This window comes from Manis pentadactyla, chromosome 5, assembly GCF_030020395.1.
Source record: "Manis pentadactyla isolate mManPen7 chromosome 5, mManPen7.hap1, whole genome shotgun sequence".
Taxonomy (NCBI): Eukaryota; Metazoa; Chordata; class Mammalia; order Pholidota; family Manidae; genus Manis; species Manis pentadactyla.
The window spans coordinates 102,807,568-102,824,279 of NC_080023.1; the positions used below are offsets into that span (position 1 = coordinate 102,807,568).

The 16,712-nt window shown below is 35.3% G+C and overlaps 1 protein-coding gene across 8 annotated transcripts in view; it reads right to left on the minus strand.

Moving 5' to 3' along the window:
- PRDM5 (PR/SET domain 5) overlaps nt 1-16,712 on the minus strand; it is a 241,328-nt gene that overhangs the window by 200,905 nt on the left and 23,711 nt on the right. For 7 of the 8 annotated variants that reach the window (XR_005032232.2, XM_057502577.1, XM_057502578.1 and 4 more), the window contains one exon: nt 15,410-15,493. The exons of the other annotated variant lie outside the window; for it this stretch is intronic. Coding sequence is in view for 6 of the 7 variants with exons in the window: in XM_057502577.1 (XP_057358560.1) it covers nt 15,410-15,493 (84 nt within the window). In the remaining variant the exon portion in view is untranslated. The remainder of the gene's footprint in view (nt 1-15,409; nt 15,494-16,712) is intronic. 8 annotated transcript variants of the gene reach the window in all.

A 16,712-nucleotide genomic window follows, 5' to 3' on the forward strand; every position in this document is an offset into this window, starting at 1 on the left:
GGAACAATATTCACATTATAGGGACACCAGAAGAAGAAGAGACAGAGAAAGGGATAGAAAGTGTCTTTGAAGAGGTAGTTGCTGAAAACTTCCCCAACTGGGGAAGAAGATAGTCTATCAGGCCATGGAGGTGCACAGATCTCCCAACACAAGAGACTCAAGGAAGAAAACACCAAGACACATAGTAATTAAAATGGGAATGATGGATAAGGACAGACTGCTAAAAGCAGCCAGAGAGAGAAATAAGATCACACACAAAGGAAAGCCCATCAGGCTAACATCAGACTTCTTAGCAGAAACCTTACAGCCCAGAAGGGAGTGGCATGATGTATTTAATGCCCTGAAGCAGAAGGGTATGGAACCAAGATTACTTTATCCAGCAAGATTATCATTTAAATTTGAAGGAGGGATTAAACAATTTCCAGATAAGCAAAAGCTCAGAGAATTTACCTCCCACAAACCATCTCTACAGTCTATTTCGGAGGGACTGCTATAAATGGAAGTGTTGCTAAGGTTGAATAGCTGTCACCAGAGGTAATAAAACCACAGGAAAGAAAGTAGAACAGCTAATTACTAAGCAAATGTAAAATTAAATTAACTCTCCCCAAAGTCAATCAAGGGATACACAAAGAGTACAGAATATAATACCTAATATATAAAGAATGGAGGAGGAAGAAAAAGGAGGAGAAACAGAAAAGAACCTTTAGATTGTGTTTGTAACAGCATACTAAGTGAGTTAAGTTAGACTTTTAGATGGTAGGGAAATTAATCTTGAACCTTTGGTAACCACGAATCTAAAGCATGAAATGGCAATAAGTACATATCTTTCAATAATCACACTAAATGTAAATGGACTCAATGCACCAATCAAAAGAAACAGAGTAATAGAATGGATAAAAAAGCAAGACCCATCTACATGCTGCTTACAAGAGACTCACCTCAAACCCAAAGACATACACAGATTAAAAGACAAGGGATGGAGAAAGATATTTCATGCAAACAACAGAGAGAAAAAAGCAGGTGTTGCAGTACTAGTATCCGACAAAATAGATTTCAAAACAAAGAAAGTAACAAGAGATAGAGAAGGACATTACATAATGATAAAGGGGTCAATCCAAAAAGAGGATATAACCATTATAAATATATATGCCCCAACACAGGAGCACCAGCATATGTGAAACAAATACTAACACAACTAAAGGACGAAATAGAATGTAAAGCATTCATTTTAGGAGACTTCAACACACCATTCACTCCAAAGGACAGATCCACCAGACAGAAAATAAGTAAGGACACAGAGGCAATGAACAACACACTAGAACAGATGGACCTAATAGACATCTTTAGAACTCTACACCCATAAGCAACAGGACACACATTCTTCTCAAGTGCACATGGAACATTCTCCAGAATAGACCACATACTAGGCCACAAAAAGAGCCTCAGTAAATTCCAAAAGATTGAAATCCTACCAACCAACTTTTCAGACCACAAAGGTATAAAACTAGAAATAAATTATACCAAGAAAACAAAAAGGCCCATAAACATGAAGGCTTAAAAACATGCTCCTAAATAATCAATGGACCAACGAACAAATTAAAATAGAGATCAAGCAATATATGGAAACAAATAACAACAACAACACAAAGCCCCAACTGCTGTGGGATGCAGCGAAAGCAGTCTTAAGAGGAAAGTATATAGCAATCCAGGCATATTTAAAGAAGGAAGAACAAACCCAAATGAATAGTCTAATGCCACAATTACTGAAATTAGAAAAAGAAGAAAAAAGTGAGGCCTAAAGTCAGCAGAAGGAGGGACATAATAAAGATCAGAGAAGAAATAAACAAAATTGAGAAGAATAAAATAATTGAAAAAAAATCAATGAAACCAAGAGCTGGTTCTCTGAGAAAATAAACAAAATAGATAAGCCTCTAGCCAGACTTATTAAGAGAAAAAGAGAATCAACACACATCAACAGAATCAGAAATGAGAAAGGAAACATCACGATGAACCCAACAGAAATACAAAGAATTATTAGAGAATACTATGAAAACCTATATGCTAACAAGGTGGAAAACCTAGAAGAAATGGACAACTTCGTAGAAAAATACAACCTTCCAAGACTGACCAAGGAAGAAACACAAAATCTAAACAAACCAATTACGAGCAAAGAAACTGAGGTGGTAATCAAAAAACTACCCAAGAGAAAAACCCCCGGGAAAGATGGAATTACCTCAGAATTTTATCAGACATACAGAGAAGACATAATACCCATCTCCTTAAAGTTTTCCAAAAAATGGAAGAGGAGGGAATACTCCCAAACTCATTCTATAAAGCCAACATCACCCTAATACCAAATTCAGGCAAAGACCCCACCAAAAAAGAAAATTACAGACCAATATCCCTGATGAATGTAGATGCAAAAATACTCAACAAAATATTAGCAAACCAAATTCAAAAATACACCATGACCAAGTGGGATTCATCCCAGGGATGCAAGGATGGTACAACATTAGAAAATCCATCAACATCATCCACCACATCAACAAAAAGAAGGGCAAAATCCACATAATCATCTCTATAGATGCTGAAAAAGCATTCGACAAAATTCAACATCCATTCATGATAAAAACTCTCAACAAAATGGGTATAGAGGGCAGTACCTCAACATAATAAAGGCCATATATGATAAACCTATTGCCAACATCATACTGAACACCGAGAAGCTGAAAGCTTTTCCTCTGAGATCAGGAACAAGACAAGGATGCCCACTCTCCCCGCTGTTATTCAACATAGTACTGGAGGTCCTAGCCATGGCAATCAGACAAAACAAAGAAATACAAGGAATCCAAATTGGTAAAGAAGAAGTTAAACTGTCATTATTTGCAGATGACATGATATTCTACATAAAAAACCCTAAAGACTCCACTCCAAAACTACTAGAACTGATATCGGAATACAGCAAAGTTGCAGGATACAAAATTAACACACAGAAATCTGTGGTTCTCCTATACACTAACAATGAACTAATAGAAAGAGAAATCAGGAAAACAATATCATTCACAATTGCATCAAAAAGAATAAAATACTTAGGATTAAACCTAACCAAGGAAGTGAAAGACCTGTACCCTGAAAACTACAAGACACTCTTAAAAGAAATTAAAGAGGACACTAACAAATGGAAACTCATCCCATGCTCTTGGCTAGGAAGAATTAATATCATCAAAATGACCATCCAGCCCAAAGCAATATACAGATTTGATGCAATCCCTATCAAATTACCAACAGCATTCTTCAACGAACTGGAACAAATAGTTCAAAAATTCATATGGAAACATCAAAGACCACAAATAGCCAAAGCAATCCTGAGAAGGAAGAATAAAATGAGGTACCTTGCTCCCCAACTTCAAGCTCTACTACAAAGCCACAGTAATCAAGACAGTTTGGTACTGGCACAAGAACAGAGCCACAGACCAGTGGAACAGAATAGAGACTCCAGACATTAACCCAGACATATATGGTCAGTTAATATATGATAAAGGAGCCATGGACATACAATGGCGAAATGACCGTCTCTTCAACAGATTGTGCTGGCAAAACTGGAGAGCTACGTGTAAGAGAATGAAATTTGATCACTGTCTAACCCCATACACAAAAGTAAATTAGAAATGGATCAAAGACCTGAATGTAAGTCATGAAACCATAAAACTCTTAGAAAAAAACATAGGCAGAAATCTCTTGGACATAAACATGAGTGACTTTTTCATGAACATATCTCCCAGGCAAGGGAAACAAAAGCAAAAATGAACAAGTGGGACTATATCAAGCTGAAAAGCTTCAGTACAGCAAAGGACACCATCACTAGAACAAAATGTACCCTACAGTATGGGAGAATATATTCATAAATGAGAGATCCGATAAAGGGTTGATATCCAAAATATATAAAGAGCTCATGCACCTCAACAAACAAAAAGCAAATGATCCAATTAAAAAATGGGCAGAGGAGCTGAATAGACAGTTCTCTAAAGATGAAATTCAGATGGCCAACAGACACATGAAAAGATGCTCCACATCGCTTGTCATCAGAGAAATGCAAATTAAAACCACAATGAGATATCATCTCACACCAGTAAGGATCGCCACCATCCAAAAGACAAACAACAACAAATGTTGGAGAGATTGTGGAGAAAGGGGAACCCTCCTACACTGCCGGTGGGAATGTAAATTAGTTCAACCATTGTGGAAAGCAGTATGGAGGTTCCTCAAAATGCTCAAAATAGACATACCATTTGACCCAGGAATCCCACTTCTAGGAATTTACCCCAAGAATGCAGCAGCCCAGTTTGAAAAGACATATGCACCCCTATGTTTATCGCAGCACTATTTACAATAGCCATGAAATGGAAGCAACCCAAGTGTCCATCAGTAGATGAATGGATAAAGAAGATGTGGTACATATACACAATGGAATATTATTCAGCCATAAGAAGAAAACAAATCCTACCATTTGCAACACATGGATGGAGCTAGAGGGAATTATGCTCATTAAAATAAGCCAGGCAGAGAAAGACAAGAACCAAATGATTTCACTCATGTGTGGAGTATAAGAACAAAGAAAAACTGAAGGAATAAAACAGCAGCAGACTCTTAGAACGCAAGAATGGACTAACAGTTACCAAAGGGAAAGGGACTGGGAGGATGGGTGGGAAGGGAGGGATAAGGGTGGGGAAAAAGAAAGGGGTTCTTACGATTAGCATGTATAATGTGGGGGGGGCATAGCGAGGGATGTGCAACACAGAGAAGACAAGCAGTGATTCTACAGAATCTTACTACGCTGATAGACAGTGACTCTAATGGGGTTTGTGGGAGGGACTTGGTGAAGGGAGAAGTCTAGTAAACATAATGTTCTTCATGGAATTGTAGATTAATGATAACAAAATGAATATAAAAATTGGCAAAGACATTGCTGTAGGTTAGCATTATTAAGATTTTCAATTTCAACAACCAGGTAGGTGATAAAAATGCTTTTCTTTTCCTCAGAGCTTCAAATTTAGTTCATTTATATGCAGTGTTACACTGGTGAGCAAAGGTAAATCACACTGAAATTGTTTTTGCCTTTGATTAATGAGTATTTGTCATATATTCTTTTTTCAGGAGTTAGCAGTACAGTGACCCTTGTAAAAGTCTTCCACAATTCAACCACTGAGTACTGGCAAAGAGCACAAGGTCATTAAATTCATTATCTTCTACTGCTTTTGATAGGTCCATAAACTGGCAATGATTAAAAATATTTGCACATAAATGAGTGAATTTAACAACTAAATCCATGACACTTATCATGGAGTCTACTTCACAAAACTGAATGCAAATATTTTCAATATGTATCATAAACTAGAATTAGGCAATATAGGAAATAATAGTCTTTCTTTTAAGAAAATCCATACATCTTGATTTTTTTACCTCCCCTAGGCTGGAGTACAATCCTCCATGAAAAACTAACATGTAAATACTTTTTTAATCTACAGATTCATTTACTTGGGCCATGTATTGAGAGTTCTTTGTAAATTTGGAAGTTCTTTGAAACAAACTATGTGGAAACTATTAATTGAGTGGTGTTTCATGCCATATGACTTATCTAAAGCCAAAGAAAAATAATTGGAGTTTTTCAAACTCTGGCTCAATTGATGTTTATTGTTAGAATGGCTGTATATTCTACAGATACTTGTTTGATCTTTCACTTTTAGACCTTTCCTCATAATTTTTCAATAAAATTTTGATAACTGAAATAATTTCTCCTATAACCTCTCCACCTTAAAAGCATTTTTTTCTTGGAAAAAGAACCAAGCTGGACCAAACTATGCTCTCAGATACTGTTGAAATAATATACAACTTTTTATTGTGCACTTAATTCTGTTTTCTAGCAACCAATTTCACAGACTCCTTTTTTTCATATTGTGAGGAAACTTGTTATCAAATTCACTCTATATCTGCTGAAAATAATCTCTTCAGATTGTCTTTATTACCTTTATTTTTTTTTATTTTTTTACAAATAAATAGATTTTTCTATTTTACTCAGCCACAGAAAACAAAATTGCCATTATTGTGAAATTTGTGGCACATGTTCTTCCATTCTCATCTTGTCCTTTACTATAAGTTTGAGTTATGGCATTAGTTTCTGCATCTCCACTCAATTCTGCATCAGTGTATACTTTATATACCTAAATAATTTTTCATACTTTTTTATACTATAAAGCTAATGTAATTATATAGTAATTAAGATAAGCACTTTATGATATACATATACATAAAAACATACTATACAAATGCTTATTATAATATTTCTAAGTAATCACTATAGTTATCATTGTAACTCATGCTGTCTGCATAAAATATCCAAATAAACACATTACAATGTTACATAGCTGTATAGAAAAAAACCATTTGATTCGTTTTCAGAAAATCATTTGAATTATTTCATTGACACCACTTAAACTGGTGATATATTTCTGTACATCAAAAACAATGCATGTACCTGACATACCCCTACAATACAATAATCTTATGATATAATGGGAAAGTAAAAGGTAATCCTACCAAAGAATAAAGCTGTGCTTATTGAAAAAATATTTTACACTGCTTTAGATTTTTTAATTAAATTCTAATTAATTAAAATTAAATAAAATAAGAAATTCAGTTCCTCAGCCATACTAACCAGATTTCAAGTACTCATAGCTACATGTAGCCAGTTGCTATCATACTTGGACAATGGAGGTCTGAACACTTACGGTTAAAAAAGGTTTTTTTTAAGTGTTATTTTAGAAGAGATATGAAAGATTTGAATACAAGTATGTTATTTAGGCTTCCCCCTTGGCCTTCATCTTTTTAGTTCTCAAGGTAAAGAAAACAGAATTATTAGCTACTATAATGTTAAGAAGTAATAAAAATCATTACTCAAATCCCCCTAGCACTGTACTTTCTTAAAGTTGATTTTTTTCTTATTTTGTAAATCTCTTCTCTATTATACAGATAGAAATCTAAAAACATAGGAAAACCTAATTACTCCTATTTCATGAACTCTTTCATTTTCATTTATGCAATAAATATCGGAAGTTATACCAATCCCCACTAAAATTCCGTGTACTGCTAAAGGTTTTACTTCCAAGAATGCACACATTCATTGCTCAGAAATCTTTGTAGGTTCTGAAATATTTTCCCTGAAACTAGTCCTAGTCCTAATGAGTTCTGAAAATTATTTAGAGAAACATCGATCTTTAAAATGTAGTTTTATGCAAGATATTGATGGGTACACAAAGTATTCAAAAATGACTGCTAATAGGTACAGGGTTTCTTTTGGGAGTGATGAAAATATTCTAAATAAGAGAGTAGTGATAACTGCAAGTTCTATGAACATACTGAAAACTACTGAATTGCAGAATTTAAGTGATGAATCTTCTGGCATGTGAATTATATCTCAAAAAAACTGCTATTAAAAAATTTACAAATGCCTCTTATATGTATCTGCAAACCATTAGTGAAGAAAGGCCCTCTCAGTGACCACACATCAGATACACAATATTACTTATGCATACGTTGAACTAGGATTTACATTAAAAAACTCATTATTGCTATTGTCCTAAATGCGTATGGAAATGTACACAAAATCTACAGAAGTGGATACACAGAAAAAAAAAATAATGTGGAACTTAAACTACTTTATGTATATTTCTCTAATATCTTACATCATGTAGTCATATTGACTTGTGTAATGAAAAATAATAACCTGATTGATATATGCCTCTCTCTTCATTTATGCTTTCTCTCTACTTTAAATACTTGTCCCAACCTCCAGAAGCACTGTTCTTTTAAGAGTCCTAAAAACCAAAACAACATTCATGTGCTCTTTCTATGCTCCCCAGTCAAAACATTTGGAGAACATGGAAATAATGGAAGATACAAATATTGGACTCCTTACCAAGCTTTACCATCTCTGCCAGGTACTTTTTAGCTGTCTAAGTAAACTCAGCACCTAATACATCATCTGGAACACATTAAGCATCCAAAACATAGTTGTGGGGACACTGCGTCTGCGTATACACCCTGTCCATCCTCCTTCCTCAAAAAACACTAACTTTGTTCTGATATCCACCCTCCTGTGAAGTATAAAAAAGCTACCTCAGCTCCAGGTTAGCCCTGAATGGGTAAGAGCAATCTCATTCCCCTTGCCAGTTCAAGAATGGATATGTGATATATTAGAGATCTGCTACAGAAGAGGGCTTATGAGAAGAGATCCTTGTTCCACATAAACACCACCTTGTCTGAAACCTGCCTGGTACCTACCATCTGCTTGAGGATGTGATCGCTTTGCTTTATCCTTCACTAGAGCATAGTTAGAGGAGGGATGCACTATATGCCATTTGTTTAAGAATTTCTAGCATTTTACAAAGCTTCCTAGGTGGTATTTTTCCCACCATTTTCCCAAAATAATTCCATTCAGAATGTCAAACAAAATGTCATCATTTGCAGGAAAAAAACATTTGGTGAAGAGACTTTTGTTCCAAACACCTGAAAGGACTTCCATAAACAATAAAGAAAAATAAAAGATTTAGAACAATTGAAAATATTTTTTCCAAAAACTAAAACACATTGGAAACCTGGTGCTGAATCAAATTTCCCAAACAGCAAAGCAGCTGGAATCACAAAATAACTGCAAAAAAAGAGAAAGCCATCTAAACAAAATGTCCAGTTTAATAGCCAACCAATCAGCTCCTTTAAAACCCATATTTTAGTCAAATCACCATTCTTATAACAAAGAAAAGAAAAATACCTACAAAGGAGACAAATCCAGGTCAGTAAAATACTACAGGAATCACTAAGGTTCTTTTTTTTAAATATTTAAAATTACATATTTTCTAAGAATGCCAATGGTAAAAATAACATTTATTCAATAAATTCATTGAATATTAGATGTTTACTAGACTTACTGTGGTGATCATTTTGTAATATATTCAAATGCTGAATCACTATTTCGTGTACCTGAAACTAATATAGTGTTATATGTCAATTATACTGCAGTAAAAATATTTATGGAATAAGAATGATTAAATATTGATATTAAATGGAGTTTTTATTGTTATATTTATGTTCTAGATACTGTGCTAAGACCTGGGCAGTAAAGATCAATATGACAAAGTAAAAATTAATTTTCTTCAAAAATCTACAGTGTTAAGTAGTCCACCCCATCCTCCCACCCCCTCACTCTCTCTCCAACTGATGGGTCACCAGATGGCTTCCCAGACGGCTCAGGCTAAATACTAAAGTCATTCTGGCTCTTCGCTTTCAACACACAGTCCATCAGAAAGTCCTGTCAGTGTCAGTTACCTCCAACAACATGCAGCTGGAAGCCAATTACTTCTCACCAACCCCGCTGCTAAGGCCAAGTTCAGACCACCATCAAATCACTCCTTGACCACAAAAACAGGCTCCTACTTGGTATCCCTGCTCCACTCTTGCCTCCTCCAGCCTTTTCTCCAAACAGCACGCACAGTGCTCTTCTCCAGGCATCAATAGTATCACATCATTCTCCTGATTAAATCTTTCTAATGACTTCCTTTCACTGCTAGAGTAAACCTCCTGATCTGACCTATAGTTACCTCTCTAGTCCTATGCCTTACTTTTGGCCCCTCATTCCCTCACTACTAGCCTTGCTGGCTTTGTTTCTGGCCTTTAAACAGCCCAAATTCTTTCCCATCTCCGCTACTCCCTGGGTTCTTGATCCAGGTTTTCTTCAGATGGCTGTACTTTCACTGTTTAGTCTCAGCACAAGCTGACAGCCCAGCTTGTGCTGATGGAGAAACTCAGAACGTAGGCATTTCATCTCACTGCTCTATTTTTTAAAGCAAACTTTTTGTTGAAGGATAACACAATTACAAAAAACACAGAAACTGTAAGTGTACAGCTCAATGAATTCTCACAAAGTCAACACCAACATAGGTAGCCACAATCCTGATCTATGATTTCATAGATTAGCTTTAATTGTTTTTGAACTTCATATAAATGTAATCATATAGTATGTACTCTGGTCTCCAGCTTCTTTCACTCATCATTATGCTTTTGAGATTCACCCATGTTGCCAAGCATCGTTGTAATACATTCATTACCATAAAGCTTCATAACACTCCATTTCATGAATATACTATAATGCATCTACCCATTTGCTTGTAAGTGGACATCTGAGTTACTTCCAGTTTGGTACAACTTCTCATTGTGCTGCTGTGAAAATTCTTGTACAAGTCTTTTAGTAAATATATGAACACACTTCTATTGGGAATATGCCTAATGGAATTGCCATGTGATATCATACGCCATTCAGCTCTAGTACATACCACTATATGGTCTTCCAAAATGACACTACCAATTTAAACATCCAGCATCAGCATATGAGAGTTTCAGATAATCTTTGTATGAATTTGACATTATCTGTCTTTCTAATTTTAGCCATTCTGGTGAATATAACATGGCCTTTCACTGTGCTGTTAGTTTGCATTTCACAGATGATTAATGATGCTGACCACCTTTTGATGTTTAATGGCCATTTGGATATCTTCTCATGTGGAGTGCCTGTTCAAGTGTTATGCCCATTTTTCTTCCTTTTTAAAAAAATCAATTTGTAGTTCTTAGTATATTCTGGACAAATCCTTTTTGAGACCTATGCATTGCAAATATCTTCTCCCCCTCCTATTTGCCTTTTCATTCTCTTTATGGTACCTTCTGATGAACAAGTCTTAATTTTACTGTTCTCCAATGTATCACTTTTCCCTTTACAGTGTTTATTGTTCCTTTTTAAGAAATCTCCACCTACCCTAAGATCATGAAAGTATTCTCCTACATTTTCTTCTAAAGGTTTATTGTTTTTACCTGACATGTTTACATTTACAATCATGTTAAATTGATGTTTCTATGTATGATGTGAGCTGGGGTTCAAAATACTTTTCTTCCATAGGATATTATTTTGATCCAACACTATTATTGAAAATGCCATCCTTTCCCCACCATATTTACTGTTAATGGCATTTGTCAAAAACAATGTCTATTTGTCCTTATGCCAATACCACAGTATCAAATTAGAATCCCTCTATAATAACTCTGATATATGATAGTATAAGACCTCCAGTTTCGTTCTTTCATTTAAAGGTTATCTTGGTCATGAAGACCCTTTGTATTTTCACATAAATTGCAGAATCAGTTTCCAGTAAAAAAAAAAAAAACAGCATGTGGTTAATTGTGATAAATGTTCCATGTGTATTACTGATCAACTGTCATTAAATACAGTATTCTATATTTGTCAATTAGATCATGTACATTAATTAGATTGATACTATCTCTCTCTCCTTTTCCATTTTATCTTCCTGCTTATTCTATAACCAAATGAGAAAGGTCTAAGTCTTCCATTAGGATTGTGTGTTTGTCTATATCTACTGCTAGGTCTTTCAGTTTTTGCTTTCACATTTAGAACATATGTACCTTCTAGTGTGTGGATCCTCTTTATTTCTGGTAATGCTTTCTCCTTAAAGTCTACTTTACAAATACTATTAAAGTTATCCCTAACTTTTTTTCCATTTGTATTTTTATGATACATCCTTTTTCATCCTTTTATTTTCAAGTTTCCTGACTTTGTATTTTAAAATTGTCAGTGAAGGGGCATCAGGTTGGTTTTGGATTCAATCCATTAATAATTGTCTTTTAAGTATGTAGTCCATTTAAATGTAATATAGTTAGTGATCAGTTGGACTTATAGCTACCATCTTAGTAATTACTTTCCATAAGACTCAGTTATTCCTTTCACCTCACTTCTCACCTTCTTTTTGCATTAACAAGATTATTACCCTATTTTTCCTTTTACTCACTTGTTATTTAAAATAATCTTTTATAATTATTTTAGATAATTTATCTAAATAAATTTGATAATGCTAGAACCTTAGAACTCTATAATTCCCTTTGCTTCCCTCCTGCCTTTCAAATTGTTCTTATAATTATATAAATTGTACATATTTTTAAACCCACAAAATATTACTATAATTGTTTACTACTATCAATATGTTTTTTCACTATATATTTACCCTTTCTTATTCTTTATTCCATTCTACATTTCCATGTTCTCATCAGGATTTACTTTCCTTCTTCCAGAAGAACTACCTTTAATTTAGCATTTCTTTTGGTGAAGGTCCACTGGTTTTGCTTGTCTGGAAACATCTTTATTTACCTTTAGTTTTTTTGGCAGTATGACTTTTTAAGTTTGGCAGGTCTGAAAATTATCTGTTTTAAGGGAAAAGCACCAAACCCTTTATAAATACACTTAGTTTTACTATAACAAAGAAATGTACATATATTTTTAAGGTTTAGAGTGGAATATTTTCTCTCCTTTTCCATGAAAGTAAAACAAAATTTTTAAAGGAAAAAAGCTACAACAGAGAATATCAATTCCAAAAAATTTCATGCACTTTGGTTGATTCTCTGTCAAGTGGGAGAGCTCAAGCCATCTGTAGGAGAGTTTTATTTTAAAGCTACCATGGTAGCTTCCAACTGAAAGTATGATTTGCACTGTGGACCCCTCCTCAACATGAGGTGGTAGAACACTCTGCTTTTTGGAAGTATATGGCTTAACTTTAACAGCATTCTGCCAGGCAGTTTCATAATTCTGCAAATATCTTGAGGAGGAATCAGCAATGTTTTTGAGTTCTTTTAAGTCCCAGTATTGTCATTCCAACTTTGTAAGACTGCCAAAAGCTCTACCTGCTTTTCTGTGCTTAAACAGGTCAGTTCTACATGGGCTGTGCTCAGATTTTCAGCCTCTTGCCCATGTCCAGAATCAGGAAAAGTCTGACCACTTCCCCAAGAGAAGAGGGTACAGATATAAATTAACCCCTTCAGAGTTTTCTCCTCTCTGGAGGCTCAGACACTCCAGTACTCCTTTTAACACCTCTTTGATGGCCTTACACAAATCATTTTCATATTTAATCAATATTTCACATTTTTTTAACAGTAGTATTGATGTGTCTAAGTTCTTATCTGAAAAAAGTCTTCTTGCCCTATCCTATTTTATTTTCTTTATAGCCATATCACTACCTATTATTGTATTGCTTACTAAGGGTGTTCTATGTCCAACTTTCCCTACTGAAACATAAGCCTCAAGAGAGCAAGGGCTTTATTGCATCCGTATGGCACAATCAGACCAAAGACTACATGACCCTAGTATCCCTCCTCCCTCCTCTTTCTATCATGCTTCACTTACCATGCCTATTTTTATTGTTAAGGCAATGCCTATTTTTGTTATGTAAAGAATTCCAAATGGCCTTGTCATCTTTCATTATGAGAAAAGAACTAATCTACATGTACATAACCTTAGTCAAGAACTCTTATTCCCCCCTTCATGTCTCCTCACTTCCTCTTCTACAAGAGTGATAAATTAGACAATATACTTTTGCTTCCTTCTCTTCAGTTGATTACCAAGGCCCTGATAGTCACTCCTCTCTATGCCCAACTCCTTGCCATGTAGTAAGTAGACTTACCATCAGACTCAGGATATGCCTTCTATAGTAGGCTGGAGACCTGTCTCCCTCCATGCTCTCTGGTATCCTCCATTCTGATTATGCTACAAACTGAGTCTGTGAGTCAGGCCACCATGCTCCATGCAGTTGATCGGCAAATATATTCAGAACCTACTTTGTGGGCCTAACTCTTGCCTAGAGAAACTGAGATTTAAAAAGCAGAGTATGCAGTCCGCACTTTGTACATTTTTGGTACAAAGGTCAAGATTTAAGAAGGAGAATGCAAAGTCCCTGCTCTGACCAGTTTTCCAAGCCAGCTTTCTGGAGCTATCAATTTAGGGAGTTATTGTATGCTCATTAATGAGGCAAATACTTTAATCTTCATTTGGCTCCTATCTGCTTTTTCTTGGTTAGGACCGGAGAGAGAGATGGGTTATGAATTAAGAAGCATCATCAGTGTATAAGTGAAGACAGGGGAATGGGAAAGAGGTTTCCAAAAATAAACCATATTTATTAGGACTGATTCTGAAATCCAGTTATGGAAGGGGCCCTAGCTCACCTGGTATATACACTTATTTTGAAATAATAATATACTATAACTATAGGAGACTAACAATTCTTACAAAAACACTTGCAAATCCTGTAATCACATTTCTGGTAGTTGTAGTTTTGAGAACATGTTATTTACCCAGACATACAAATTCTTTTCTGCTGATAAAAATAAATAAAACTATGATAAATTGATATTATGCACTTTGTAATATGCAGCTATCTAGTAGAATGTAGTGACTAACTGTAGTGGAATTGGTAATTCCACTAACTTCACATGTAAAAAACACAGTTTTCCTCATCAAACCTCCAGGAAATACATTTAGAAAAATAAGCAAATATAAAACTTCTGAGTTTCCAGCCTGTGGACCTGTCTTATAGATTCCACCTTGCCACCCCAACAATCATGTGAACCAATTCCTTGAAAAATATATATATATATATATATATATCTCCATCCTATTTGTCCTGTTGCTCTAGAGACCCTAACTGATAAATACACATTTGGAGAGATTTGTTTATGTGTAGCTATCTATGCCACTATTCTACCCCTTTGTGATTTTACAATTCTACTCCTCTCAGCTCCACCCACACAGAGTCAGCTCACACCCTCCTCACAGAACCCACCGAATACAATCCTTGGGACTCAGTTTTCTTTTCCACGTTTTAGTTTCAACCATCTCCACACCTTTACTTTTCTATTTCAATCCTTCAAGCTCTTCCTTTTCTAATAACTAGAAAAGAACAGCAACAAATATAACTGGCATACTCTAAGATGAATACTCTCATAACATACAGATGTACATTTGCATGTGTACACAGATCCCTGCATTAGGGAAATTTTAAATTATGAAAACTGTCTACAATATGGTAGTTCTTTAAATATATGTTTTTAAAGATTAAGGTACATTTTAAGGTGAGATTTTCATTCCAACATGGAGCTCAGAATTGCAGCTCTGCAATTAGAACTGCAATTGGGAAATAAAGGGAAAATTTAATTTAATTTTCAGAAATCAGATTCCAAATCCAGTATAAAAACATGCTTGTTTTGAAATCCAAACTTCCTTATCCATGGAACACTTATTTTTCAATGACTAACTATATAAACTTCAGAGTTCTAGAAGAATTGTCTAGTAAGATATTTTAATAGTATTTTTTTAATGGTAAACTTTCAAGTTACTCAAGTATCTTAAAATTGAAATATTTCAGTGCTAAATGTAAAGACAATTTATTAGCTATTCATTTAGCCCTGCAAAAGCAGTAAGTAGTGCAAAGAGAAACATTTTAAATATTTAAAATAACAACCATATCCTCACCTCCCACATCAACCTGTAATCCATATTTTCATCCAAGTCCTCTGGCATTCTCTTCTCTCCAGCAAACGGTCCAAACTTTTCACCCTGAATAGTGATGATTATATTGAAAAAGGATTAATACAATAAGCTACTAAAATAAACTACTACCTCTCTTCTGGAAAATTTTTTTCTCCCAATTCCATGCCCAATGCTTGAGAGAGATTTAAAATATTAACTAATTTTCACAACACAAAACATTTACATCTTTTAAATCCAACTTAATCTGTTTTCAGTTCAAAAGCCCCAATCCAAAACACGGCGGCCAACATAAAGGTTTAATTGTATAACATACAAAGTCTGACAAGTTTCTGAACATTGTACTTATATGTTTGAATCCTCTGCTGCCTCTGCCAAGTGGTCTTAAATGACAAGCATTGAGTTTTCCCTGACTTGACAGGCAAGCTCACCAGGCAGAAAATCACCTGGTTTCCATAAAGATCATAAATTCAGCCCAATTATGAACAAAAAAGAAGTAGGCTTGCCATTCTCAGAGGAAAACTGTTCTAAAACAAAGTTTAAATTCTCCTGCCAATCTTTCAGCCAAGGGGGCACACTATAAACCAGGGTTTTTCTCATTTTGGGTGCTTTGAAGCCCACCTGGCATGAGAATCACTACTGTCACTAGTTTCCAATTCAGAATCCTGGCTTATTAAAATCTGAATCTCTAGGAATGAGACATGCAGAGCTGCATTTTGACAAGTTCCCAGGTGAGAATCACTGGGCCGTCCCACAAGAGGCCAGTCCCCTGCATTCTGGCCCTACAGAGACTGGTTCAGTGAGTAAACAACACGGTCTTCTCAACTAAGGCAACCAAATCAGGGAGACAGAAGGAGTGGGGTCAGTGTGTCCAGCCAGATGTTCTAGAGAAATGTGTGCAGAAAGAACACAGAGCCACTGTATCCTCCAAACCTACCTTCCCTTCATAAGGTGGGAGAAGAAAAAGCCTACAAAATCTCCAGGGAAATGTTCGATGAACATTGTTAGAGAGAAGAACAACTACCAAAGCAATGTTTCCAGGAATATAAATTACTTAATGAACAACAGAAAACCCAACTCCTGGGAACAGTAAAATGTTCAAGCTTAAAGGAATCATTACAAGCGAACTGAGCCCCTCATTACACAGATACAGAAAAGAGGTCCTGAGAAGCCACAAATAATGGCAGAGCTCAGAAGAACTGTTCTTTAATGTTAACCTGGGGGCAGAAAATAGCTACAGGGATTCCTTAAATCAAAACCTAATCTTAAATAACCCAAGCACAATCAC